The sequence below is a fragment of the Balaenoptera borealis genome, assembly GCF_965194805.1.
Source record: "Balaenoptera borealis genome assembly, chromosome: 4".
NCBI lineage: Eukaryota > Metazoa > Chordata > Mammalia > Artiodactyla > Balaenopteridae > Balaenoptera > Balaenoptera borealis.
This window is the reverse complement of record NC_138861.1, coordinates 74409712-74436540: the sequence shown is the minus strand read 5'-3', so window position 1 is coordinate 74436540 and position 26829 is coordinate 74409712. Positions and strand designations below refer to the sequence as shown.

The following is a 26829-nucleotide window of genomic DNA, read 5'->3' as shown; positions in this document are numbered from 1 at the left end:
CTTTGCCTTTCCTCATATTCGCTTCTCTGACTGAACTTCACCCAGAACCAACCCCAGGTTTTCCTAATCACCTTTCAAGATCCCAGTCAAATACCAATTCCTCTATGAAGTATTCCCAGGCAGCAAGAAGCCGTCTCTCTCCCCCTCCCCTCCTCTCCCATTCCTTCAGATGACCCCCTACGGTTTCTAGTTGGTATTTTACCACGCCATAGACCTGTTATTTATTTTCCATAGACCTTCGCCCAGCTCCGCCTCTAGGGACCTGGACACTTCTCCGCCCCCAGCGGTCGCCCCGGTAACGCACGCTGTTTTTAGCCGAATCTGTTTGGTGAATCCTTTTCAACCCCTTCCTGGGGTCCGACGCCTCGTTCCTCCAGACCCCCTTCTACTAAGGTGTATCGACTCTATCTTCGCAAATTTCTAGGTACGAGAGTGAAGACTACGGTCTTTGACGCCGACTCGAATAAAGACGCTTCCGACTGCGAAACGCTTAGCAACCACCTGCTTCCTTCTCCGCTTGGCCACCTCCGAGATCCTCTTCCGGGGCAAGAGGTCGTCCCGCGTCTCCGCCAAGATGGCGAGCGGCGGTAGTGGGGGGGTTTCGGTGCCTGCGCTCTGGAGTGAAGTGAACCGTTATGGCCAGAACGGCGACTTCACGCGCGCTCTCAAAACCGTCAACAAGAGTAAGTGTCCCGGCGGGCGCCGGGGCGGGGGCGGACCCGGGCCGGTGGGAGGATGCAGCCTCCTTCCGTAGCGCGCGACCACCTCCGAGCAGACAGCGGGAGGGGAGACCCCAGCCGCCCGCCGCTAGGGCCCGAACGGCCAGCGGGCGCGGGTCGCAGTGCCTCCGCTCCCCCCGGCCAGCCCTGGGTCCTGGGTGGCTTAGAGCCACGTGTACTTCCGTCTTTACTTCCCCCAATGCAGAAAGCGAGGGAGGGATTTAAAGAGACCGCAGCTCCCGACGTCTCTTCCAAACTGCTTTCTTATTTTACTCCGTTGTTTTCACGCCTTATTTCGCAAATACTCCACATTGCCTCCTTTTCGCTTTCCTTATAGCGGAGTGATCAAGACAGTATTGCTGAGGGAGCTTTTTCTCTTGGGCCGCAGCGGGGGGAGGAACCTGCCTGGGACACGTAATTTGGAAGCTGGCGCTGACAAGGTGGACGCTGTACAGACTTAGGGTAGAGGGAAGGGCTGGATCTGGACGTCAGGCCTGTCATTCCCACAGATAGAATCCCTCCAGCGTCCTTAGACCAGAAAAATGTGTGTGTGAAAGCACTAACATTTGCAATAACGTTGCAAAGACAAATGTTAATCCTGTTTTTTGCCCGGTAACTGATCATTTTGAGTGACCTGTCGGTGTGAGGTTCAACTCATTATATTCTTTTATCCTTTACTGCCTAACTGTAATACGGCCATGCTTTTTAATGCTCTCTGTCGTGCTAAATTCTTTATTGAAGGTGTTGCCTGTATTTGTTAGATTTGGAAATGTAATTACCAGGACAGAGTTTGATTGTTGAAAGAAGTAATAACATACATGGTATGTCTGTAACGTACAAGTGTGAATTTTCAACAATTTCTGGGTTAATGTGAAAAGAAGTGATTGTGCCCACAGTGCACTTTTGGTGATTTCAGACATTGAGGAAAATAGCTACTGACAATCATTTGATTCTTAAACTTGTTTTGAATTAACTTTGGCCTTTGCTAGGCCTGCAACCAATATTAATCAGCAATGTAGTAAGTATTGTGCAGGAATTGTTTAATCAGCAAGGGCTGTCAGTTCTCCAATATATATTTTCTTAATTGATAGAAATTACTCTGATTCTTAGACTGAGATTTGAATTCCTATAGTTGCCCAGGAGCAAGGGGGGTGATCCTAGTCATTTTGACACTGAACAGCTGTTTAGCATTGAAATTTGGCCACCTGACTCCTTCCTTGCACTTCTCTTTAGTTATATTAGCTGAAAAGGGAAATTTTGAATGGTGTTTGGAAATATTGCCAGCAAAAGAAATTGTGTTTGTATACTTTACAGCTTATAGATTTTTTTTCAAAATATGCTCATGTAATTTTTTTAATAACCTTGTAAAATAGGTAATGCTTTCATACTCGTTTTGCAGATCAGAAAGTTGAGATTTGGCAATCAAATGACTTGTCCAAGACCCTTGATCAAGGCATTTAGTGACAAGCTTGTACTCAAACCTAAGTCATTTGCTGCCAAGTTTTATGTGAACTTTTTTCTTTCCCTGTGAAGTAATGGAATGTGTTGGATATAGCATGCATTGCAAGATGAAAAAGCAGTAGAAAACAACTTCATTCTTGCTTCTTTATCTCACTTTACTTTTTTGGTACATGCATCTTGGGAAGCTATCTCACTGGAAAGTCTAACTTAACTCTCCTTATTGTCACTTCTTAACTTAAAAGTAAAGATCAGTCATTTAAAAAAATGTTCTGACTAATCATTTCTGCTGCAATAAAATTGGAAATGTGGCTTCCTGAGATGGGAAATGTGGAAAGGGAATGGATTTAAAAATTGCTTTCCTAAAATTGCTCTCTAGTACTGCAGATCAACAAGGATGATGTAACTGCCCTACACTGTAAAGTGGTGTGCCTTATCCAGAATGGAAGTTTCAAGGAAGCCTTGAATGTCATCAATACTCACACCAAAGTGTTTGCCAAGTAAGTGATTTAATTAGTTGTTTGTGCACGTTTACCATAGCTATAACCATTTCCATGTTTTTTTCCCCACTATTCAGTGATTTTTGACCTTTTTCTCTCCTTCCCCTCTTTTTTCCTTTTGCCTGCCAATGGTGCTTCTGAAACTGGAAAGAGCAATAGTAACTTTTGTTCTTTTCTGTCTTAAGGAGCCTTTTCTTTACCCCTGTCTTCCCTTTGAACCACTAAGAAGAAGGGAAACTGGAGGGATGTGGGGCATAAACAAGAGTCACAAGATTTCTTGGAGGACATAGGGAAAACAAGTCAGCAGAAGTTTAATTTAAAAAAAAAGACAGAGAGGGCAGAACATATAGGGTAGGGATGTATTAGTCGAGGCCTCTAGGATGGTATGGCAGTCTTAGCCTGACCTCTGTGCCTACCTCCTTTGAGAATTGTGTAGGTGAGTATGATTTTAGGCCAAGATCTTTCAGTGTCAGAGTTCTTTAGCAGCCTTTAGAATATATAGCAGTTTTTTTCAATCTACTTTTTATTTTTTTATTTATTTATTTTTGGCTGTGTTGGATCTTCATTGCTGTGCGCGGGCTTTCTCTAGTTGCGGCGAGCGGGGGCTACTCTTCACTGCAGTGTGCCGGCTTCTCATTGCGGTGGCTTGTCTTGTTGTGGAGCACGGGCTGTAGGCACGAGGGCTTCAGTAGTTGTGGCACATGAGCTCAGTAGTTGTGGCACATGAGCTCAGTAGTTGTGGCTTGCAGGCTCTAGAGCGCAGGCTCAGTAGTTGTGGTGCACGGGCTTAGTTGCTCGGAGGCATGTGGGATCTTCCTGGACCAAGGCTCGAACCCATGTCCCCTGCATTGGCAGGCAGATTCTTAAACACTGTGCCACCAGGGAAGCCCTATAGCAGTTTTTTATTACTCTTAATCTTTTTCATTTATTTATTTAATTTATCATTTCATGAAACGTGAACTTATAATCTGAATTGGTACTGTAATTTCATTTTTCTTTACAGTTATGCCTAAGCCCCAAAAGAAATGTGTATTGAAATGAAGGTTGTAGCATATTTATTATTTAATGTTTATAAGGTACAGAACAGTATATTGTATACTTCCTTTTGTATAAGAAAAGGAGGATATAAGAATTTCTATGTGTATTTTTTTGTATTTGCAAAGACAAACAATAGATGGAGAAACAATGAGTAAAAATAGTCACTTGTAGGAGGTGAGCGGAACAGAGTAGATTTGAATAACAGTGGGAGTAAAACCCTTTCAGTGTATACCTTTTTGTTTTTTTACTTGGGCCAACTGCATGTATTACAGATTAAAAACAAATTTTTAAACTTTATTAAAAATAAAAGGGTAATAAAAGGGACACTGCTTTCTACTAGTAAACATGTTTATGCTAAAATTCAGTGTTTTGATTTTTGGCCATTTTGTGAGAGAGGGAAATTTTCAAATAATTTTTTGTTAGGTGAATAAAGGATGTTGCCATTTGCTTGATGTTTATTTTTCCTCACAGATTATGGTTGAAACTTCAAAATGTTTCATATGTGACATTAATGTAGATGAATTTTTAAGTCTGTATGTAAGTAGTGTTTTTGTAGTTGTGTGTTTACCAGTTGTTTGATTACAAGTGCTATGTTCTTTTAAGATTTCTAGTTACTTTTTCTTTGCTAATTATTTGCTTCTTGACAAGTTAGAGCAGCATTATGTGGCTTATTATAGCTTCTTAAATGGATTTAAGAAACTTCTATAACAACCCATTTAAAACAATGTTCAGATTGTCTTTTATCTAAAACAGTTTTTAGCTAATTCAGGATTTCATTCTTATATATTCGTTTCAAAGGCCAGTAATTCTAATAAGAATATCCATGAAAGCAAGAGAGCCTAGGGAAATGGATGTAATATTTTCTGCCACTTATGAGCCATCTGATTTTAGACAAGTCGCTAACCTTTGTCATCTGTTGTTAAAGGGGATTAAATAATATGTATCAAGTGTGCTTAGAGCAGTGTCTGGCTTATAGTGGGTGCTCTGCAGTGTTAGCTAATAATCAGACGTTGGTTTTTCCTTTTTCAGTAACTCTCTTTCCTTCGAGAAGGCATACTGTGAGTACAGGCTGAACAGAATTGAGAATGCCTTGAAGACAATAGAAAGTGCCAACCAGCAGACAGACAAACTAAAGGAGCTTTATGGACAAGTGGTAATTACTGCTTTAAAATCCCTGTTTGACAGTCGTCCTGCGTGAACGTGATTCTACCTATAGCAAGGAGCAGGGATGAGGAAACCCAGCCCATCCTGATGCTCCGTAAAACTTGCCACCAAACCAGTTCTTGAGGTTTGAACATATTCCCTCTCCTTGATCTTCATATGAACAATTGCATGTATAGTGTTCTATGAACAAATGACTTCCTAAGGGTAATTGGAAAATTGAGAACTAGCCTATGAAATTTGGACTTTTTAGTTGGAAAGATGAAGGCCAGTAAGCTTATATACTTACACAGTTTTGAAATAGTCTTTTTAGTTTTTAACTGATATTTTATTCTAAGTGTAAAATAAAGAAAATCATGATGAATAAGAATTTGGATGAATTCAGATGGTTCATGAAATCCCTGGAAATACCTTATTCTGAAAGAGTTTTGAGACATACAATTAAGCCTAATGTAAAATAGGGTTATTTATGATAAGAGGACAGAAATGTTATATTAGAACTAGCAAAACCCTCTTAAAAATTTTTTAAAATGTCAGTTTAGGGCAAATAATGTATTGCATATATTGTCCCCAAAAGGTAGTGTGAGTTTAACAAAGATTTGGGCAAGTTCATGGATTGTAGGTCTATGAAGAACTTTTCATGTAAACTGGGTTAGCTTAGGGTAGATTCCAGCATTTTGATATTGATGAAGGGCACCCATCTTTGTCATACATGTAGACTAATTGACCCAGAGTGGCAGTTCTTATTGCCCTTTAAGAACAACTTGAATGAAATAAGCAAGAATTATGTTGTGTATACTTGATACTACCCTATACAATAGTTGGTTTCTGGAAAAGAGAAATGAAGATTCGGTATAATGAACTCCTAGGAAATAGTAAGTCCTTTTGTTAACATCTAATTTTGTTCCTGTTTACTGGGGCTTAGTAAACTTGTGGGAAATTTTTTTAATTGTAAGTCAGATTTAGGTAACGGTTGATTTCTACAGAATGGTTTTCATTCACAACCCACTTAGACACTTACCTCACCTCAAGATGGGGGTCAATACAATGGCTTTTCTAACTGAATCATGCCTACAAATATGCAATATAGTAGAGATTCATTGCAAGTAACTTTTGGGAAGTATTAGTAGCATACAGAACTAATTGAAAAATTGTAAAGGAAAAACAATTAATTGCCCACGTTATGCTGAGTTAGGTTTCTTACATGGTGGTTCCAAAAAAAGGGTTTATATGGTGTTAGGATTTAACACAATATTTGTCTTCTCTGATTTTTTACTTGCTATTTATCTCTTCAGTTGTACCGATTAGAACGCTATGATGAATGCCTGGCTGTGTATAGAGATCTTGTCCGAAACTCTCAAGATGATTATGATGAGGAGAGAAAAACAAACCTTTCAGCAGTTGTTGCAGCTCAAAGTAACTGGGAAAAAGTGGTTCCAGTGAGTATCTCTGTGTACTTACACAGCCATGACATAATATTCCTGTGTAGTGTTTGACTGGTATTTTGCTCTGTGACAGGAGAACTTGGGTCTCCAAGAAGGCACACACGAACTGTGCTACAATACTGCATGTGCGCTGATAGGACAAGGCCAGCTAAACCAGGCAATGAAAATTCTGCAAAAAGCTGAAGGTTGGAAGTTTGTTAAAATGATATGTAAATGTAATGTGCATATAACGTTGCAAAGCATTTCCAAAAGTTAAAAAGTTAAAAACTTTGGGAAGTTTTTAAATGGAAATTATTGATGCAGTGGAAATTTCTCAAAATCCATCTAGCCTTTCTCTTGGGTTCTTGACTCTTATCTCTCCTCTGTTACTATCTTATTCCTAAGCCTGTCTACTTGTCCATTTTCAACCACACCAAACCTTAAGTTTGAGTTTTGAGGAGTAGGTTTTTGAACAACTTACTATGAATGTTAAATGTAAATTAACTGAGTAAGCATTCGGTAAATATTATTATCATCATTATTATTGGTATTAAACAAGTACACAAATATAGTAACAATATGGTGTGCCACATTTATGCATTGATAACACTATTCAAGCACATTTTAACTCCACTTAGTATGTTTCCATATACAATATCTGCATGCTTTGAAGCTCTTAATTAAGTGAAAAAGAAAATAATTTATTAGAGAACTTATGTCTGGTCTCAACTCCTGAAACATTTCGACTTTCTTCTCCATACATTTCCCTTGGAAGCTATAAAAGTGATGTTGTAGGGACTGCAGTGAATGGTGGGAAGGAAAAATGGTGAAACAGGGTCTGTTTTATTCTTAAATATTGATGGTTAAGATAAGGGCAGAGGGGGCTTCCCTGGTGGCGCAGTGGTTAAGAATCCGCCTGCCAATGCAGGGGACACGGGTTCGAGCCCTGTTCTGGGAGGATCCCACATGCCGCGGAGCAACTAGGCCCGTGAGCCACAACTACTGAGCCTGCGCATCTGGAGCCTGTGCTCCGCAACAAGAGAGGCCGTGATAGTAAGAGACCCGCGCACCGCGATGAGGAGTGGCCCCCGCTTGCCGCAACTAGAGAAAGCCCTTGCACAGAAACGAAGACCCAACACAGCCAAAAATAAATAAATAAATAAATAAATAAATAAAAATAATAAGGGCAGAGGTTAGAGCATCATGAGGAGAAAAGTGTGTTTAAGAATTATAATTTCTGGATCATACCCACTATTGACAGCGGTATGGGAGGACATCCTCATATATTGCAGGTATGAATGTAAAAGTAGTAGAGGCTTTGCCGTGGGCAGTTTGGTGCTGTGTAGCAGATTTTGAAATTTTCATACCCTTTGATCTAAGAATTTCATTTTTAGAGATTTAAGGAAATAAGGGAATAATTAGATAACATCCATACAGATATATATATATATTATATATATATATATATATATATATATTATATATGTATATATATATAATATATATATATGAATTTAATTGAAGGGATGTTCATAAGAACAAAAATTTAGAAACATAAGTTTCTGTCCTATTAGAAGACTTTATTATAATCACAGAATAGATTACCATGCAGTCATTAACAATAATCATGTTAAAAATAATAATGTAGATGTAAATGTGTTATAACATAAAGATGTCCACAGTATATTAAATGGGGGAAGGGAGGTTTCAAAATAGTAGACTATCCCACTTTCATTTAAAAATGTAGCTGTGCATTTACATTAAAAAAAAAATAGCTGAAATGCTACAGTGGTTATCTTTGGGTGGCAGGATTATTTTCCTTATTTTTATACTTTTCTATAATTGATTTTTTGCAGTCAACATTTGTTAAATTTATATATTTTAAATTCCCTTAAAAACTTTTTTTAACATAGGGATTACAAGTGAAAGAAAATGCCAAAGAGCTAGAGTAATCAAGGATTGATTATATTTATGTAATATATTTGATGTTAACGATAAATTCCAAATTTACTTGTTATTAAAATTATCTTAAATCTTCTGCCTAAGAATTTAGTTCTTGTTCTTTGGAACATGAAAGAAATGAGAGTTACCCAGCAGTGTTAATTTTAAAACCATTTTCTCCTATAGATCTTTGCCGCCGTTCATTATCAGAAGACTCTGTAAGTATTCCACTGTGGTTAAACCCAGATTTTACACTTCTGCTAATATAAATTTGTAGGAACCTTCTTTGTAGTATTTATTGACTTTTTGAAATGATAATTGATTCATTAGATAGGAATCACAGAAACTCTCTTAACCAGTTATTTGATGGACTCTCTTAGGGTGAGAAATTACAATACAAAATTTTATATGCCTTATGCATTTCATTTTAAATTCATATAAATTCATTCTCCTGTTTTAGAAGTAGGGCTCAGGTCTTTGAGTAAGGTCCTATTCATAGGAATTCCATGCATATTTCTTACATAAACTATACATAATCCAACAGTCATGATCTCCAGTTTTTTTTTCTTAAGTGTAACAATACTTTAAAGACAGTTGTGAATTAGTTTCATTACAGAGTCCTTTTTTTTTTTCCTTCATTTTCTGGCTCATACCTAATTAGATAGTAATTTTCTTTAGGAACTAACCTTTGTCAGATATTTCTGAGCATTCAACATAGTTTTCATTGAAGCAAGTCTCTTTTTTCTCACGCATAGTTCTTGTCTTACTATAATACTTAAGTTTTATCATTTCTTTATCAAACACAACTGGCATAATGGGATTGGAAACAAACAGGTCTGACCTCCTGGTCAGCATATGCTTACCAGGTGAGAGTAGGAGCGCCTGGTATGGCAAAAAGGAGCAGCCTCCTAGCCTTGAGCATTCCCTCTACGTGGGCGTCAGTCAACCTCTCCAAAGGAATGGAAAATATAGATTGATCTGGGGTATCAGTTAAGAGAGCTGCTACTTTAATTACAGAATTAGTTTCAGCTTTTGAAGTTCTTTGTACAGTGATAGTTACTAGTTAGAATTTTGTAGTCTTTGGATTAGAATTATTTTAGAATTAAGAGTGAAGCATTTTGAAAATGTGTTTCTATGAGAAAATTGTTTCCAGAATTTAGGGGAATTGGAAAAAGTTAAACTTGTATGCTGTTTTTTACATTTTTTTTTTTTTTAGTCTTAGCTTTTTAGAGAATAAAAATGATCAGTGAATGGTATTCCTGAGCTTGTCGCCATGTCCTTCCAGAATTTGTCTTTTTGCCATTCTCATTTAAGCTTCCCTCTTTTGGTAGCTATTCCTAAATTTTAACAAACTGACTCTACGGGAAAATTCCTGGAAATTATATGTCTTCTTTAGGATGATATATCTTTTGAATGTTTGGATTACTTGGTTAATATGTGGATCAATTTGGAGAACTCACAGGAAAAAAAATATTTCTTCTTCTGCTTAGGATGGGACTGAAGAGGACCCACAGGCAGAACTGGCCATCATCCACGGGCAGATGGCCTATATTCTGCAGCTTCAGGGTCGTACAGAGGAGGCTTTGCAACTTTACAATCAGATAATAAAACTAAAGTAAGTGGGTTATTAAAATGAAGTGTGTTTTATAGGGGATGAGTTTTCTTTTTAAAGGTTTATTCCTTTTTGACTGTTGCTTTTTGTTTACAGACCAACAGATGTAGCATTGCTAGCTGTGATTGCAAATAACATCATTACAATTAACAAGGTACGGAATATCCATGGTTTTCCTACACTATTTTTTGCTGGAAGCATATTACCCCAGCCTTGTTCTAGGATAAGTTTTTCCATGACAGAGTCCAGTTGCAGCAAAATCACAATGGAGAGTTTTATTTAACTCTCATAATGATTCTGCAAGGTATATTCAAATAACAAAACTATTTTGTAGTTACATACCCTGGACTTTAAAATCTTACCCTTTTCCCATTGTTTTTAAAAATTATTATTCTATATAATTACAATATTAATATAATTATAATATTATTTCCCATTATTATCATTATATGGAGAATACTTATTAGAGATATAAGTTGTTTGGACTTTGATTTCTTCATCTAGTAAGTCTGAATACAAGTCTTCTGTATATAGTTTTTCTCTTTCCAGTGGTTTTTATTTTGGGGGAGAGGAGGCATGGGCAGGTTCTCTCTCTTTCTCTGCCCCCCCGCCCGCAAGCCCTGTGTAAACTATTACAAGCATGTATATAAACAATCCTAAAGAGTACTGTACTAGTCAAATTAACCACCTTTTGGAACATCGTTTTAATGGGAAGTTATTTCAAGTTCAGATATGAAATTCAAGTCAATAGAAAATTAGAAAAGTAACATTTAGTTTCTTTTGATAGGCTATGTGATTTTCCAAGTGCCAGCTTATTTCATCCTCACAATTATCTTTTTAGGTGGCAGTACATGTCTCCAATTTATAGGAGTGTAATCTGAGGCTAAAAGGAGTTAAGTGATTTGTATAAGATCACGGCCAGTAAGAGGTAGAACTTGGATTCAGATTCTAGTCTCTGACTCCAATGCACTCTCCTTTTAGGCCTGTGTGGTATCTCTCTCCCCCTATAGCAGAAATTCAGAGGGTTCTCAGATGTAGGATAATGGCATTAAGGGGGTAATAGATATAGGATGTTGTAGGCCATTGGCATGGTTTAGGTTTCCAAAAATTGATGCTGGCATTTGACTCTTAGCAGCAAAATGTACCTGCCTATGTTTATGAACAATTTGAAATGCCAGTGAGGACAAATTGTTTTTATCTGATATATAATTGTGGGGAGGAGAGTATGTGAAGTACTAAATATCTCAATCTAAATGTATTTATACACTGAATTTTTCTTCAGTTAACATTTATTTCTAATTTTTTATTCAGTATGGTGCTGGATGCAATAGGAAATGCAAAAATAAATATGAAACGTGGTCTTAATCGTTACATGGTATAAAAAAATCTAGTGTTGAAAAAAATTGTGCACATTTAAATTTCTTGTCGTATACTTTGTAACTACAGTATTTGGTGAAGGAAGATCTGGGTTGGCTAATTTGAGTAGAGCCTTGAAGGAGGGATATGGTTTGAAGGTTAAGCAACAGCATAAGCAAATGACTTATGGAGGGAAAGTGAGAGCAAAAGATGTGAGGATACGTACATGCTGGCTAGTTAAGAAAAAAAAAAAGGTTACATTGAATGATAATCAAGGTGTGGGAGACGTTGAAAAATCAAAAATGTTAATAAGTGCCATGGTAGCAAAGTTTAAGAGAAGTCTGGCAGTGGCATGCATGGTGAGTTTAAGTACTAAAATAGTGACATAGGAGTACCAACTAGAAATATGGTTTCTTGAGGATTGATTTATATGAAAGCCAGTTTCTTGCTGTACATTTAAGATAATTTCACATTGGTTTGGAGCTTCACAGTGAAAAGTAGAATTTATTTTAGATTTCTTCTTTGCCTCCTTTTAGTCTTTAAACTAGTAGAAGACATGGTTTAAAAAGCACAGTGGTAACACATATTTGCAAATAATATTTAACAAAGTTAGAATACTGTGCACATAGTAGACACTTAGGTGCCCTTTTTATCCTTCTCAGGGTGCAATATGACTTAATTGTCTTCCATTCTTATTCCATTCCATTTGCTTATGTATGACAATATGTCAGAGAGGAATAAGTTACTTTCCTCATTTGTCATCTAAATTCTAAAGATAGTTTGTAGAAATTGCAAATTTAGGTATCTTTGTAGTCCTAATTTCCACTGTAAGATTTGTGCAGTCCCTTTGTACTTTTCATCAAAAAGCTAAAAAAAGCAATTAATAGTAGAAAGATAAAACCAAACCAAGAAACCAAGCCAAATTTATATGTACCTTAGGAGCATAGGCACCCCAGCCAGGTAGGTGTATTATCTTCCAAGCTCTCTTGTTGTGTTTACATAAAATAACGAAATGAAAGAGGAATAAGGCCTTGGAGTGTTAAAAGAGTTGAAGTCTGAGATTGCTGTTAATGGTGAATGAACTTTTCTTTGTCAGGACCAAAATGTCTTTGACTCCAAGAAGAAGGTGAAATTAACCAATGCAGAAGGAGTGGAGTTTAAGCTTTCCAAGAAACAACTGCAAGCTATAGAATTTAACAAAGCTTTACTTGCTATGTACACAAACCAGGTAGGTAATAGACCTCTGGTTCCCCTGGCTAAACCTTTTGGAGTATGGCACGTGAGGCCTAATGGGTGTATCAGTCCAGTCTGTTTATATTTTTGCTTATATTTTGTCTTAGACTCATGTAGTCTTCAGAAGGTCATGTATCATAGATTTTATCTGTTAAGTAAGTAATTTGCCCAGTTCTTTGTAAAGGTCTGCAGTGGTGGCTTTTAAGAAGAAGAAGAAAACACTATTCACGGCTATAAATGAGATAATTCTCTCATTACCTTATTTCTAATTTCTCTGAATTAAAGGAAAAATCATCAAAGATGCTGATCATGATTATAAATTTAAGATCCATCTTTCATTTTAGTTTGTGCATAATCACATCAAATTATAAATAAGAAGGGCAATTCTAACTCCAATATGTGTAAATTCTAAATAAATTACGATTTTGTACTCTTCTAGAGCAGAGGTTTTCAGTGGAGGACTGAGAGGCAGTAACATTTTCATTATTTAGAAGTGAGTCAAGTTGTTCCTAAATACTGTAGCAAGAAATATCTATACATTTTGTTGCTTAGAAGCAAAGGCTGACACTTGATGTGTTTTGGTTTTTTTTTAAACAAAATTCTGCAATTTAAGCATCCAAATGAATGTTTAGGACTTATTCTTTCCTAAATGCTTTAAGAACTCATAGCTTACATTCAGTAAATGGAAATCTTTTTCTTTCAGGAAAAAATTGAGGATACTGTAAACCACCTCTCTTACCCTAGGTAGTTCTTCACTTACTATTTTGTTTCAACTGGTTTCCTTCCACCTCCCCATCCTTCTTTTCTTTTTGGTCATTCACTTAATGTTTGATTTAATTAACCAACTTATTTTTGTGGGGGGGGGGGAATACTGTCTTTTAGGCAGAACAATGTCGCAAAATATCTGCCAGTTTACAGTCCCAGAGTCCTGAGCATCTCCTTCCTGTGTTAATCCAAGCTGCCCAGCTCTGCCGTGAAAAGCAGCACACAAAAGCAATAGAGCTGCTTCAGGTAAAACAATTACTTGCATTTTTAATGAGATGTCAGGTAGTTGTAGCCTTGTTTTATTTTCATTATTATAATTACAAGCTTGTAAATTTCACGGGAAAACTAATAGGTAATATACCACTATACACATGCCAGAGTGTCACTTTAGTTAGTTCTTGGGCCGCAGCTTTGTTTTATAGAAATTTGCATTAGTAAATGTTTGCTATAAACTCCGAAGAATGCTTTTCATTTGGAGAGCGATATAACACTAGTTAACGGTTTGTTTTAGACTTAAAATACCAGAACATGCTTAGCCCCTTTTTCAATAATGTATTTTCTAGTAAGTCCCAATCCAAAACCTCAAACAATTACAGAGATACTGACTTGGTTTTTAATTAAGCTAAACCAAACATTAAATCACATTCGAATTTCCTGAGAGTAGACTACATTGGAAAGTTGGACAGCATAAAATTAGGACCATCCTGAGGGGCAAAGTTGCCAAGCAGGGATCCTCAGTAAGGAGTCATCATTTTTTTTGAGTATCTTTCTTTAAAAAAAAGAAAAAGAAAAATCTATGTAGTAATTTAAATTATTGTTTCTCTACTGGCGACTTCCTAGAAACGTAACATTATTGCACTTTCTTTCAGAGCACAATCTTAAGCAAAGTGGGTGTCGAATAAAATTTTTCCAGATTTAAAATTTTGACCTGGAACCAGAAGTTTAATGTTTCAAAACTGGATTTAAAATTTAATGAGGCTGAAATAAGTAATTAGAATATGTGCGCTTAGTTGTATAAATGTGATTTTTTTTTCCCAACTAAAAAAATTCTAGGAATTTGCAGATCAGCATCCAGAAAACGCTGCTGAAATTAAGCTGACCATGGCACAGCTGAAAATTTCCCAAGGTACTCATGATTATTTCATTATGATTACAATAATCCTGTTAATGGAAACATATGATTGGAATGATTCTGAAGTACTTGTGGACTATGTGATTTTTAAAAATTTTTGCATAATAGTGAAGCATAATGCTGTTTCAAATATGAAGCTAGATTGTGTGAACTCCAACAGATTTAGTAATAAGTTAGGAGGCCTTTTCTTGGGTTAATTCCTAAATTGTTAGAATGTTTCTCAATCCATGCCTTGAAAGTCTGTAGAAGCATAGAATTCCTCTGTTCTATACTTGAATTTCCTGTGTACGTCATGTGTAGAAATGCTTATATCTGTCACTTGGTAGTATTTGCATGAATTAAGAGTTACTTTGCTTCCTAGTTTTCAAAATTTCTTAGCCCTTTATTCTTCATTTATACTTTATAACCCGTATCTTTGGTAGAGAAGAGGCAAGGAAGTTTAATGAGAACTCGTGTTTTTGAATCGTACAGAGAACTGACAGTTTTTTGTTTATAATTTTGAACCAGTGTTGAGTATCTAGAGCTGTGTTGTCCCTATTTGGTAGCCACTATCCATATGTAGCTATTTTAAGTTTAAATTAAAATTAAACGAAATTTATTTTTTATTTTTTTTAAAGATTTATTTATTATTTATTTTATTAATTAATTTATTTATTTTTTTGGCTGTGTTGGGTCTTCGTTGCGGCACGTGGGATCCTTTGTTGCGGTGCACAGGCTCTTTGCTGTGGTACACAGGCTTCTCTTTAGTTGTGGCGTGAGGGTTTTTTCTCTCCTCTAGTTGTGGCACACAGGCTCCAATGCACGTGGGCTCTGAGTTGCGGCGCGCGGGTTCCAGAGGGTGTGGGCTCTGTAGTTTCCAGCACACAGGCTCTCCAGATGAGGCACGCGAGCTCAGTAGTTGTGGCGCATGGGCTTAGATGCCCTGAGGCATATGGGATCTTAGTTCCCTGGCCAGGGATAGAACCCGTGTCCCCTGCGTTGCAAGGTGGATTCCTTACCACTGGACCACTAGGGAAGTCCCAAAATTAAACTAAATTTAAAATTCAGTTCCTCAGTTGTGCTGGCTACATTTCAGAAGTTTCATTGCCACATGTGGGTAGCTGGACAGCATAGATAGAGGATGTTTCCATCATCACAGAAAGTTCTATCAGACAGCTCTGGTGTAGACCATACATTCTCAATGGGGGTGATAATTGGTTTGGTGCACAGGATTGAAAAAAATCTTAGATATTGTGATGGCTAAAATGAAAAGTTCATGGGTAGAGGGGAGGGGAGTTGGCAATTAGGAAAAAAAATGTCTAAAAAGGCACCTCAGTGGGGTAGTAATGAAAATCAGGTTGAGACCTGATAAGCTACCCTGTTCTCACATTTCTTATCTTCCTCCTTTGTTTCTTTTTCCTTTTCCCACCTCTCTTCTTTCTTGCTTTCCTCTTTATCTTCTTTTCTCATCCAGTTTTCAATTTATTTTTGTGAGGATTATTTATCATACTAATATTACTGAGAATGAGTCTGTCATGGTTATTGTTTTGTTTTGTCTTTAAAGACTTTGGAAGGTTTGTTATTGAGGTTTGCAATGAGTAGAAAATCAGACTTTAACATTGTAGGAAACTATCCATTGCACTTATATCTACAGTAACAATTTCAAGGGCTTTAGGGAAGGACTCCGACCTTTAAGTTACACTCTGAAAAGGGAGAAATAGAACTCAACAGATTGGGAGCTGGGAGACTTCTTTTCTGGTAGGAGCTCTGCCATTAACTTTGTGGGCATATGCAAGATATATTGTTTCTTTAGGATTTAATTTCCTTTGTAAAATGAATAAATAGAATGCATTATTCCCAAGGTCCCAAAGCTTGAGTGTTTAGAGATGTTACAAAATATGACTCTTAAATTGTTTGTCTTTTTTTTTCCTCCATGAGATGCTTTCTTCAATGTGATGCTGATTTTGTTTTTATTCTATTAAGGTAATATTTCCAAAGCATGTTTGATATTGAGAAGCATAGAGGAGTTAAAGCATAAAGCAGGCATGGTGAGTTTATAACTAAAATATTTTAAGACTGAAAAAGTAATGGAATTAATAGTTCATTGGTATGTCTGATATTTCTTTGTTTTCACTTTAATTTCTGCTTATTTCTTTATTCAAAATGTAGAAGTTGTAGTTAAAATAATAGCTTTCTGATGTAAATTTAATTACATTTTATGCTCTGCTTTGCATTGATTTATTATTTAGTCAAATGTGTCAGGAACTGTTTAGGCCTTATATTACCACTTGAAAGCCAACCTTAAATATCCTAAGACATATATAGGGAATTTCTTAGCCTATTATTTTATCATGTCTTCAGTGTGATTTCTTTGAGTTAAAACAATTTGGTAATAATGGCCTACGAATTTAGTTTTTAGTTCCCTGATTATTCAAGCATCACAGGTTTAGATCACTAATATAGCTGTGAAGCACATCTGTTTCGAAGTAAAGACATTCTGTAGTGGTGGTATGTACATTTATTGTACAGGGACTGTTTCATTCTCCAACACAGCTTGTTTACAAACGGCACTCAGTAAATGGATAATAGTATTATGGTAGTGTTTTCTCTTTTGAAGAATCATACTTTAAGACTGGGCTGTGATTATGTTAGAATCAAATATAATATATGGCTAACAATAATCTTTCATCTAGGTTGTTGGATTTATTGGCATAAAAGTTGTTCAAATATTCCCTGTTTCTCCTTTTAATATCTGTAGGACATTTTGTTCCTATTATCTTTTTTTTCTAATTAGTCTAGCCAGAGGTTTGTTAATTTTATTGATTTTTCTCAATGATCTGGCTTTTTGTTTCTGTTTCCTTTTTGTCCTCATCTGCCTATGGCTCCTCCCCCTGTCACTCCACTCCAGTTACATGGGCCTCTTTGCTGTCCCTCCAGCACACTAGGCAAGCGTTCACTGGCTTCATGTAGTGGAGGCCACATGCAAGTTTAGCCTCTTTAGTGTGTGTACCTCAGTGATCATATAAACTAATTTTCTAAGTGTTTCTTCTCAACTTCTGTATTTACCTTGTGGTGTACTGGTAACAAACCATTTGTGAATGAGCTTTAGGGGAGGTATTTTTTTTTTTTTACAGATAACCACCTTTGTGTTTGGAAAACACCATTGTTGTTCATGGTATTTCTAGTTATGCATTAGCAATTTTTATGATGAAATAGGTACTAGCACAGAGCCTAGCAACCTTTATTTGCTGTTTCTTTAACGTTATTCATTTTCAGAAAGTTTATTCTGAGAGAGAAGGAGGAATTCTGTTCACTAATTTATACCTTTGGCTGGGTAGGTGTCTGCATTAGTGACAATGTACAGCCATGAGGAAGATATTGACAGTGCCATTGAGGTCTTCACACAAGCTATCCAGTGGTATCAAAACCATCAGGTAAATAGGTGGAGTAAAATGTTATGAGGGTACATTTTTGCATAAGAATGAAAAGCTGCAGCAGTGAACTCAAAATTAAGGAGAATTGAAACATTTCAACTCGCTGTTTAAAAAATGGAATGCTGTTAGACTGTCAGTCAGTTTTTAAGTATACCAGATCCAAATAAAGTTATTAGAAGAAAGAAATGGCTACCAAAAAAAATAAAAAGCTCAGTTATATTTTCTGAAGCTCCTTCCTGAGTGTATGTATGTGTGTTTGTGTGTGTAATCTCAAGAAATAAGAATATTAATTGTACATGATTGTGTATAAGAGAGCTCATCTTTAGTGGCTAGAGAGCCCATGGATGGTAGTAATTGGTAGAACAGCAGTACGTAGAATAATTGTATATCTCTATCTAATAGGAACATCTTCTTTTTTTCCAGTATGGGTCTCTGCATAGGCAATATCCAACTTACAGATACACATACACACAGGGGGCATTAATACTGTTAGCACTGTTAGCAGTGAAGAGATATCAGTGTTCTAGGAAGTATCGTGTCAAATTAATGTTTGAGAACTATAGCGACGTAACTTTAAGATTTGATTATGCAATATTTCTAGTTGTAGACAAGACAGTCTAAATAGAGATGGGTTGTATACCAAATTCATACATTGGTCTTCACTTGTACTAATTTGTCTATCCCTCTCCGTGTGCGTGTGTGTCTGTGTGTCTGTGTGAATTTCTTTTTGTTATTTCATGCATTCAGTAAAACTTAAGATGAGAACTCTAATGGATAGGTCCATTTTAAAGATCTAATGAATATAACTTCATTGACTTGCTAGATATTCAGCTTAAAACTTTTTTTCTTTCTTTATTGAACCTGTAGCCCAAATCTCCTGCTCATTTGTCCTTGATAAGAGAAGCTGCAAACTTCAAACTCAAATATGGGCGGAAGAAGGAGGCAATTAGTGACCTAGAACAGCTATGGAAGTAAGCTCTGAAAGGTGGAGGTGCAGAAATCCAAGTTTTATTTGATATGAGGGAGTTATTTTGCTTGTTTTTGTTACTTTCTCCAGTTTTATAAACTGTTCAGTGACTTTCTTATTTCTTCTTTTAGACAAAATCCAAAAGATATTCACACCCTGGCACAGCTTATTTCTGCTTACTCACTTGTAGATCCTGAGAAGGCAAAAGCGTATCCTTTTGATTGTTCTAGACAGCTCCCAAGTAGTGCAATAAATCCCTTCCCTTACCTGTTTTGACCAGGGCTTTTTGTTATAAATTTCAACAAACAAAACCCATCCTCTAACTAGTAAAAGCAAAATGAGAATTTATTGATCAATGTGCCTGAAAAATACAGTGATAGATCCAAACATATATATGTGTATATATTGTGTTCCTGAACTCTTGTTCTATACCAGCCTTAGTAGACACTTGCCTTCATCAGATAGTATGTCTCTAAAAGTAGATGTTGAGGCTCTTGAAAATTCTCCTGGTGCTACGTACATTCGGAAGAAGGGTGGAAAAGTTGCTGGAGATAGTCAACCAAAGGAGCAAGGGTAATGTTTTTCATTGTAACATTCACTAATGCTGATTTTAAGTTATATAAGGAATAAAAAATGCATTCTCATGAAAGTTCCATGTGAATAAAGTTTAAGTCCACTTTGTTTCTTTTCCCTTCTCTTCTGCTGTGCCCAGCTTTTTGTCCTTGTTTCCCCTCCTCCTCCCCACCCACAGTTTACCTCTGGTACTAATTTAGTGTGTTTACTTCCAGATCTTTTTCTTTGTGTTTGCACACAGGCTGATGTAGAAATACTTTTCTTAGATTAGATTTTTTTTTTATAGAAATGGGATTATATTGTATTTAACTGTCTTCGAATTTTCTTTCATTTAATAAGTCTTAGAGATTTTTCCATATTCTCAATGTAGGCATATTTTATTCTTTTTATGCATAGTATTCCATAGGCTGGATGTGTCTTACTTTATTTACCTGTGAGATATTGATGTACATTTAGTACATCATTTAGAATTCTAGACCAAATTTCAGATAAGGTTTATTTTGCTGATTTGGAGGAAAGTTAGCCAGCTTCAATAACTTATAAGAAGTCAAATTCCAGTTCTTTTCTTGTTCTCATACATTGTCATCTCAAAAATAGCAGAGGCCTACTAAATAAACTGTTTTAAGATTCTATTTTTGACTCAGGATGAATAGAGAATGGAAGAGATATAGCACTTCCCCAGTTTTGTGACTTCCATAATTTTTCAGTTTTCTCTTTTTTTGAATGACTTTTGAAATCTAATTTTTCATAATTAAAAAAATATATATATCAGCAACAGTATATGATTGACTTCATTATGAACTCTGTGTTTGTTAAAAAGGTATTACCATCCTCATAATAGATTTTTTAAAGTTAAATAAGAAATTGGAGTCTCAGAGATACTACATTGTTCCAAATTTCATTTTATCATGATCCCAATTTCAAGCCTTATCAAGAACTCCTAAATAATGAATTCAAGCCAGGCCTTAGGAGATTTTCATATAATGTGTATTTAAGTATTTTCAGTATTTTTTTTTTTCCTTTTCCAAAACAGGGCTGGGTAATTAGTAAGAACATACAGTTCTTTTCTAATCCTTTAATCGTCTTTATCTTTTCCATTAGACAATTATTAAGATGTACATTGACTTTAAAGCTTCTCAGCTTCAGCACAGTATTTTCATTAGGCATTATTAATACCTTTTATTTTATGTTGACTTTTGGATACATAAAAAGGTGTAGTTTCTTTTGAAGTTAACAGTATGTTGGTGACAAAAATAAATCATTGTCCTTGCCCTGAAAAGAAGTTCAGTCTAGCAGAAGGAAATATACTTAAGCAGTAATTGAAATAAAGGTTGCACGTGCTGTGATTGTGCAAGCATAGAGGAGTACACCACAGGGAATAGTCAGTCCTTCCCGGGGACGGTGGGAGGTTAGGAGAGGCTTCATGGAGGAGGTGACTGTGTTGACTCTGGAGGAAGATGAGGATGAGACGGGCAAAATGTGAGCAAAGGCAAAGAAGTAAGACATGGCAGAGAGTCTTTGGGAAATTGCAGATATGGCTGTGTAGTATGATTTGTAGGGAGACAATTCAGAAGACTGTTGCATAGTCTGAGTGAGAGATGAAGCCCTAAAGTAAGATGCTGTATGTTGCATTTCTTATTCTTCAGGGTACCCTAAAAGAACTTTCACAATGGAATGACTTGGTAGAATGAAATTTGGGCAGACATTGTTGCTGTCTTATCTTTTTAGTTCACTGTTTCATAGTTCCCATAGAGGTATATAACATGAGTATATCCAGAGGGATTTTTTTAATGTCTTCCTCTTTTCTACTGTAGCTGTCAGAGTGCTTAATAGTTATTTTGAAGTATTCCCCTGACTTTTTATGCTCTTTCAATACCTTTATTTATTTATTTTTGGTCAGTGTACTTAATAAAGATTTTACTTACTTAAAAAATTCAATAAACTCACAAGGTTCAAAGCCTGAAAGATTAAAAAAGTACCGTCTTCCTCCCACCCCTGTCTGCCCTCTTCCCACCCAAGGCCACAACCAATATTACTTGTCTTGCGTATCCTCCCAGAAATATTCTTTGCATGTGTGATACCTGTACATGTTCTTCTGGCAAAGAGTTTAAATTACCTGTTTTCTAGTTTTGCCAAATAATAAGGTAACTTAGCACAGAACTATAGATTTTTGTGCTTGTATAAATTTCTTACCTTTTTACATAGACTTAATATGTGTCAGTGTAAATGGTATCTATTTTCTGAAAACAGTAGTCACGCCTCTTTTCTAAAGCACCTTCCAAAAAGCATGGTGTTTGAAGCTTGATTAAATTTAACCTGAATTAATATCCCAACTGGTTTATTAGCTTTGGTGAGGTGACACCAAATCTTAAACACCTTTATGATAAAGTACCCAGCTCACTCTTTTGCACATGCTTAATGCTCTATAAATATTTTATCACAATGATGATAATGATTTTTCTTCTCTTTGTAGACAGGGAGATTTGAAAAAAAAGAAGAAAAAAAAGAAGGGTAAGCCTTTTTTTTTTTAATCTTTAGATTTCTTTCTATAAGGTAAAAGCTTGAGTTTGGCCTTACATAGAAATCTTCAGACATAAACTCTCATATCTTTGAAACTGAGTTTTGTCTTGACTATAGCTAACATTTACTTAAATTTATAACTTTAAAGAGTGCAATTCTGAAGTTTATGAGTGCCTGAATTCAAATTGTTGCTCTAGTAACATTGCTATTTCACTGTGACTGTGAACAGGTTAACATACCTTCCTGAGTTTTTCATCTGTAAGATGGAATATGATAGTATACACCTCATAGGATTAAATAAGATACTACATGTAAAGCTCTTAGAACAGTGCCTGGCACACAGTAAGCTCTTATACATTAGAGTGCTTTTGGCTACAAGTACCATAGAACTCCGTCAAACTGGCTTAAGAAAATTTACTGTTTATGATACTGGCAGTGTAGAGGAAGGTTATATCAGGGTTAGTTTATCCAGTAGTTGTGTCTCTTTGTTCTCCTGTACACAAAAATGAATCCCATTAGAGTAATCAGATGTTTGTTGGAAACAGAGCCATATACTTGTCATTTATATCCAGCAGGATGTAAAGAGAGCCTCTGCATTTGGCGAGTCTTTCCCATTAACCTGATTGGGCCAATATAGGTCAGTGTCCAGCCCTGAACCATTAACCAGAGGAATGCCATGCATTGATTGGCTTACCTATTTTAATCCATAGCAAGAGAGGGTGGAATTACCATGCTTGGCTTCAACTAGTCAGAGGATATCCCTGGAGCCACCTACCTGTTCCTGAGTCTTTGGGAAATCTGTGGTATAAATCAGTCTGCTTCTTGATTTTGCTTACTGCAAAATCAAGGATTCAGGTTTCCCAAATCTGCTAAATTTATTACCACTCCTGCATCTGTTTTCCAGCTTCTAGAATTTTACTGAAAATATCTTTTCTCCCATTCTTCCTTTTAATGGGTTTATTACTATTTTAGTGGAGTTTTGGATAGTGCAGAAGCCAGTGTTCCATTCACTCCACTGTCTTTACCTACAAGTCTTACTAGTTCTTCACTTTTATCACTGTACTTGGAAATTGGTAAAAACTAAAGTATTTGCTTCATGTTGTTTTATTTATTAGTAATACTGCAAGGAAATAGCTGTTAACTATAGGTATCAGTAACCTCCAGTTTCAGTTTCTTTTCTATTTTCGTGGTTTCCAGATGAGTATTTTTTTAAATTTACAAGAGATATGCTCATTATAAAAACAAAAGAAAATAAAAACAAAGGTAACAGACTTCTGTCATTATAGAATGGCATAAAGAATGGAAAATTCCCTACCCCAAATTCATTCTCCCAGAGATAATTACTTAACTTTTTTTGTATATAGAAACACATACACATTTACATGCTCAATTAATATTTTTACAAAACTGATATAAACAAATCATCAGGATAATTTGTTTTAATCTTCTACTTTAGACTATATTGTGCAGACATTTTTCCAAATTATTAAATATAGATGTACTTCATTTTTTAACTCAGTTTTATAGCTTGCTATAGTGTGGGGATACTATAATTTATTTAATCATTCTCTTATTGATAGACATTTAAGTTAATTTGCTGTTTTCAAGAATATCACAGAGAGTATTCTTACACATATATAGCTTTGTGACTTAGGAGTTTCTGCAGGATAAATTTCTAAAAGTATAAATTTTGACTGGTACTGCCAATTATTTGCTCTCTACAGAGGCTATACTAGTATATACTTCTGCCAGTAGTGTTTGAGAGTTTCCCACTATCTCACAAACACTGCATATTATGCTTTTTAATATATAATTTTTTATCCTTTAAATTTTTTTTTTTTTTTTTTTTTGGGCCACGCTGCACAGCTTATGGGATCTCAGTTCCCTGACCAAGGATTGAACCCAGGCCACGACAGTGAAAGCCTAGAATCCTAACCACTAGGCCACCAGGGAACTTCCCTATCCTTATTATTTTTAATTAGCGAGGTCATGCATCTTTTCACATGGTTAATGACTTTTATTTCTCTTGGCTTACTCTAATTACAGCTATGTCCATTTTCTTTACATGATTTACCTACTGATTATCAAGAACTCATTCCATATTAAGAATATTAATTCACTCTGTTACATAGTACGCAAATGTTTTCTTGTTTTGTTATTTCTCTCAAAAATTATCTTTTACCAAATCAAAATTAAAATTTTTTTATACAGGTACATCTATGAAATCTTTTTATGGCTTCTGAATTTTGTGTCATGCTTAGAAATAAGTCCTTCTCCCCTGCTGGATTATACAAATAAAACTTTCTCAGATAAATTTATTTCAGTTTTAATGTTATTTATTCCCAGGTTTGGACACAGTGTTTAAACAAACTATCTCGAAAACATTATGGACTGATCTCTCATTTCTTTATCAATTAATTGTTACACAGGAAAATTGCCTAAAAATTATGACCCAAAAGTGACCCCAGATCCAGAAAGATGGCTACCAATGCGTGAACGTTCTTACTACCGAGGAAGAAAGAAGGGTAAAAAGAAGGATCAGATTGGAAAAGGGACCCAGGGAGCCACTGCCGGAGCTTCATCTGAACTGTAAGTCATTGCTTCCCAGTCCTCAGAGCATAGGTTGCTTCTTTCTGAGATTGACTCAGGGTCATCATTAAGAATTTTTGAAATATGTTTTCAGTATGAGAAGTATAGTCAGATATCTTTAATAAATGTTTTGTAATATGCTTATGTAAAGGAAAGAAAACGTGCTGTTTCTGGCTTGGTTGTATTGTAAATACTAGAATTGCCGGGTTCTATTGCAGATGTTAGGATTACAGTACCTTCAAAAGGAAACTATATACACTGAGTAATTCAACTAACTAAATATCTAGAGAAACAGATATAAATAAATAATTTGACTAGAAAGCAGAATTTAAAATGTTACTAAATCAGTTATTTCTACATGGTAGGATTATAGGTCATTAGAAGTGGTTTTTTTTTTTATTTTCTAAGCTTTCTAAAAATTGACATGTACCATCAATTACATTTTTAAAAATTATAAAGCAGTAAAAATTTTATTCAAAAGAAAAATGGATAGGGAGTTGGGGAATGCACCTTAAAAGAAAATATTTGTGGGAACTTCTGCGGCAGTCCAGTGGTTAAGACTCCGAACTCAGAGGCACTGCAGGGGGCACGGGTTCCATCCCTGGTCTGGGAACCAAGATCCCGCATGCCAGCCCTGATCGGGGAACCAAGATCCCGCATGCCATGTGGCACGGCCAAAAAAGAAAGAAAGAAAGAAAAAGAAAATGTGTGTGGGAGATTGTGAGAGGTGGAAAGTGAAATCCATGTACATACGTTTTTATAGCCTTTTCCTTTGTTGAGTATATGAATGACCAACACTTTCCTGATCTGATGATTTCAGGGATGCCAGTAAAACTGTGAGCAGCCCACCCACCTCCCCAAGACCTGGCAGTGCAGCAACAGCATCTACATCTACAAGTAATATCATACCCCCAAGACACCAGAAACCTGCAGGGGCTCCAGCAACAAAAAAGAAACAGCAACAGAAAAAGAAGAAAGGTGGAAAAGGTGGCTGGTGATTAGAACATTCTTTTTGCGGGCTATTTTTAAACTAGTCTCAGTGACACTGGGAACATAATAAAGGTAACACAGCAAGAAGCACAGAGCTGCTCCCTCTCCCATCCCCACATTTTCATAAAATTATTTTCTTGTGCATCAAACAGAAAAGCATCTTCCTCAAACTCTGCCTAGTCAGACTTGGCCTACTTGTACCACCTTGCTTTGTACAGATGAGGAGGGCTCAGAAGAGTTGGGCATTTACCCACTTTGATATCTGTTGCATCCTTTCTCTTTGTGTACTATCTGCTGTTTTTTTCAATTTCACAAACAAGGCATGTTATCCAAGGTTTCCTAGGATGTAAACAGAAACTACTTCTGTTTCAACTAGAGTGCAAAGATATTTGTTCTATCAAGTCCCACTTTAAATTATGTCTTAGGAGGCCTTAGGAGACTGAAAGTGGAGTCTTCTGAGCATTCCAAATATCTGCTTAGAAATAGCACGTAATAAAAAGGGACCTTATTAGTACACTGGTATTTTTCAGTTTACTACATGAGTGGCCACAGGAAAACTAAATTAAATGTCTTGATTATTCTGACTGTAAATTCTCTCTGCCATGTGATACTGGAATATGGGATGCTATATATATATAGTAATGAAAAGTATGTGTATGTATATACATATATACACATGTATATAAATTAGGACTTCTTTGTGCCCGCATGTCATTTTCAAATTATGATAACATTATGCTGATTTAGCACTATTAAAGATCTCAAGGGAAAGACATCGATGTTGCAGGAAGTTGACTCTTAGACCCAGTGTTCTGAGGTCAGATGGATTTGACAGAAATCAGAAAGATTTAAACAGCCCCTATCAAGAGCATGAGCATTGACTTCCTACATAGAGAGGAAGTCAATACTAGAGTTCAGGAGTAGGCAGTATTAAAGCTTAAAAGAACTGTTGGCCCAATTGATAGGTCTCTAATGACTCCTCTTTCTAGTTGGGGGTATGACCATTCACTACCCTTCTCAAAGTAATGAAGTATTGTAGTCAGTGTGTGGTATCAGTGTTGCTCTGTTCTTGCCTTGCTTACAAGTCACCTTCCCATTGAACAGGTGTGAGACAGATACACTGGGATGCCTACCCTTGTTAGTATTCATTTTATGCTGCCCAAGATAGCATTCAGTTTAGACTTATGAGTATTTCCTTGTGATCATATTGCTCTGTCCTTGTTAATAAAGTGCTGCTGTGTTTGACTCTGACCATATCTACTGAAACTTCTTCAAAGAGTTTTTTTTAAAGACTTTTCTCCTTTACAAGAGTAAGAAATGTGGTGCTGCCTTTCTGTTTAACATAAACTGTGGTAGCATCTAAACAAGAGACCTTCATATATGAATGATTTATTATGGCATTATACTTTTTGAGCTCTCAGAATAGTCTTTTGGTAAG

At 36.1% G+C, this 26829-nt stretch overlaps 1 protein-coding gene and 1 long non-coding RNA gene across 2 annotated transcripts in view; one reads left to right on the top strand and one right to left on the bottom strand.

The window, feature by feature from the left end:
- Positions 1-26829, bottom strand: part of LOC309627954 — a 467251-nt gene that overhangs the window by 319511 nt on the left and 120911 nt on the right. The gene's annotated exons all lie outside the window — the stretch shown is intronic.
- Positions 211-26642, top strand: SRP72 (signal recognition particle 72). The gene is made up of 19 exons (XM_082390207.1): positions 211-683; positions 2557-2677; positions 4745-4868; positions 6172-6315; positions 6395-6506; positions 8428-8459; positions 9732-9856; positions 9950-10007; positions 12306-12437; positions 13325-13453; positions 14261-14333; positions 16302-16366; positions 17657-17752; positions 18620-18723; positions 18851-18928; positions 19155-19292; positions 21766-21803; positions 24242-24401; positions 25222-26642. Exons 1-19 carry the CDS (start codon positions 575-577, stop codon positions 25397-25399), a joined length of 2016 nt encoding a protein of 671 aa, XP_082246333.1. The 5' UTR covers positions 211-574; the 3' UTR covers positions 25400-26642.

Coding starts and splice junctions, on each gene's coding strand:
- SRP72 (XM_082390207.1), top strand. CDS start 575: ATGGCGAGCGGCGGTAGTGGGGGGGTTTCGGTGCCTGCGCTCTGGAGT. Junction 684..2,556: donor TCTCAAAACCGTCAACAAGA/GTAAGTGTCCCG, acceptor ATTGCTCTCTAG/TACTGCAGATCAACAAGGAT. Junction 2,678..4,744: donor CACACCAAAGTGTTTGCCAA/GTAAGTGATTTA, acceptor TTCCTTTTTCAG/TAACTCTCTTTCCTTCGAGA.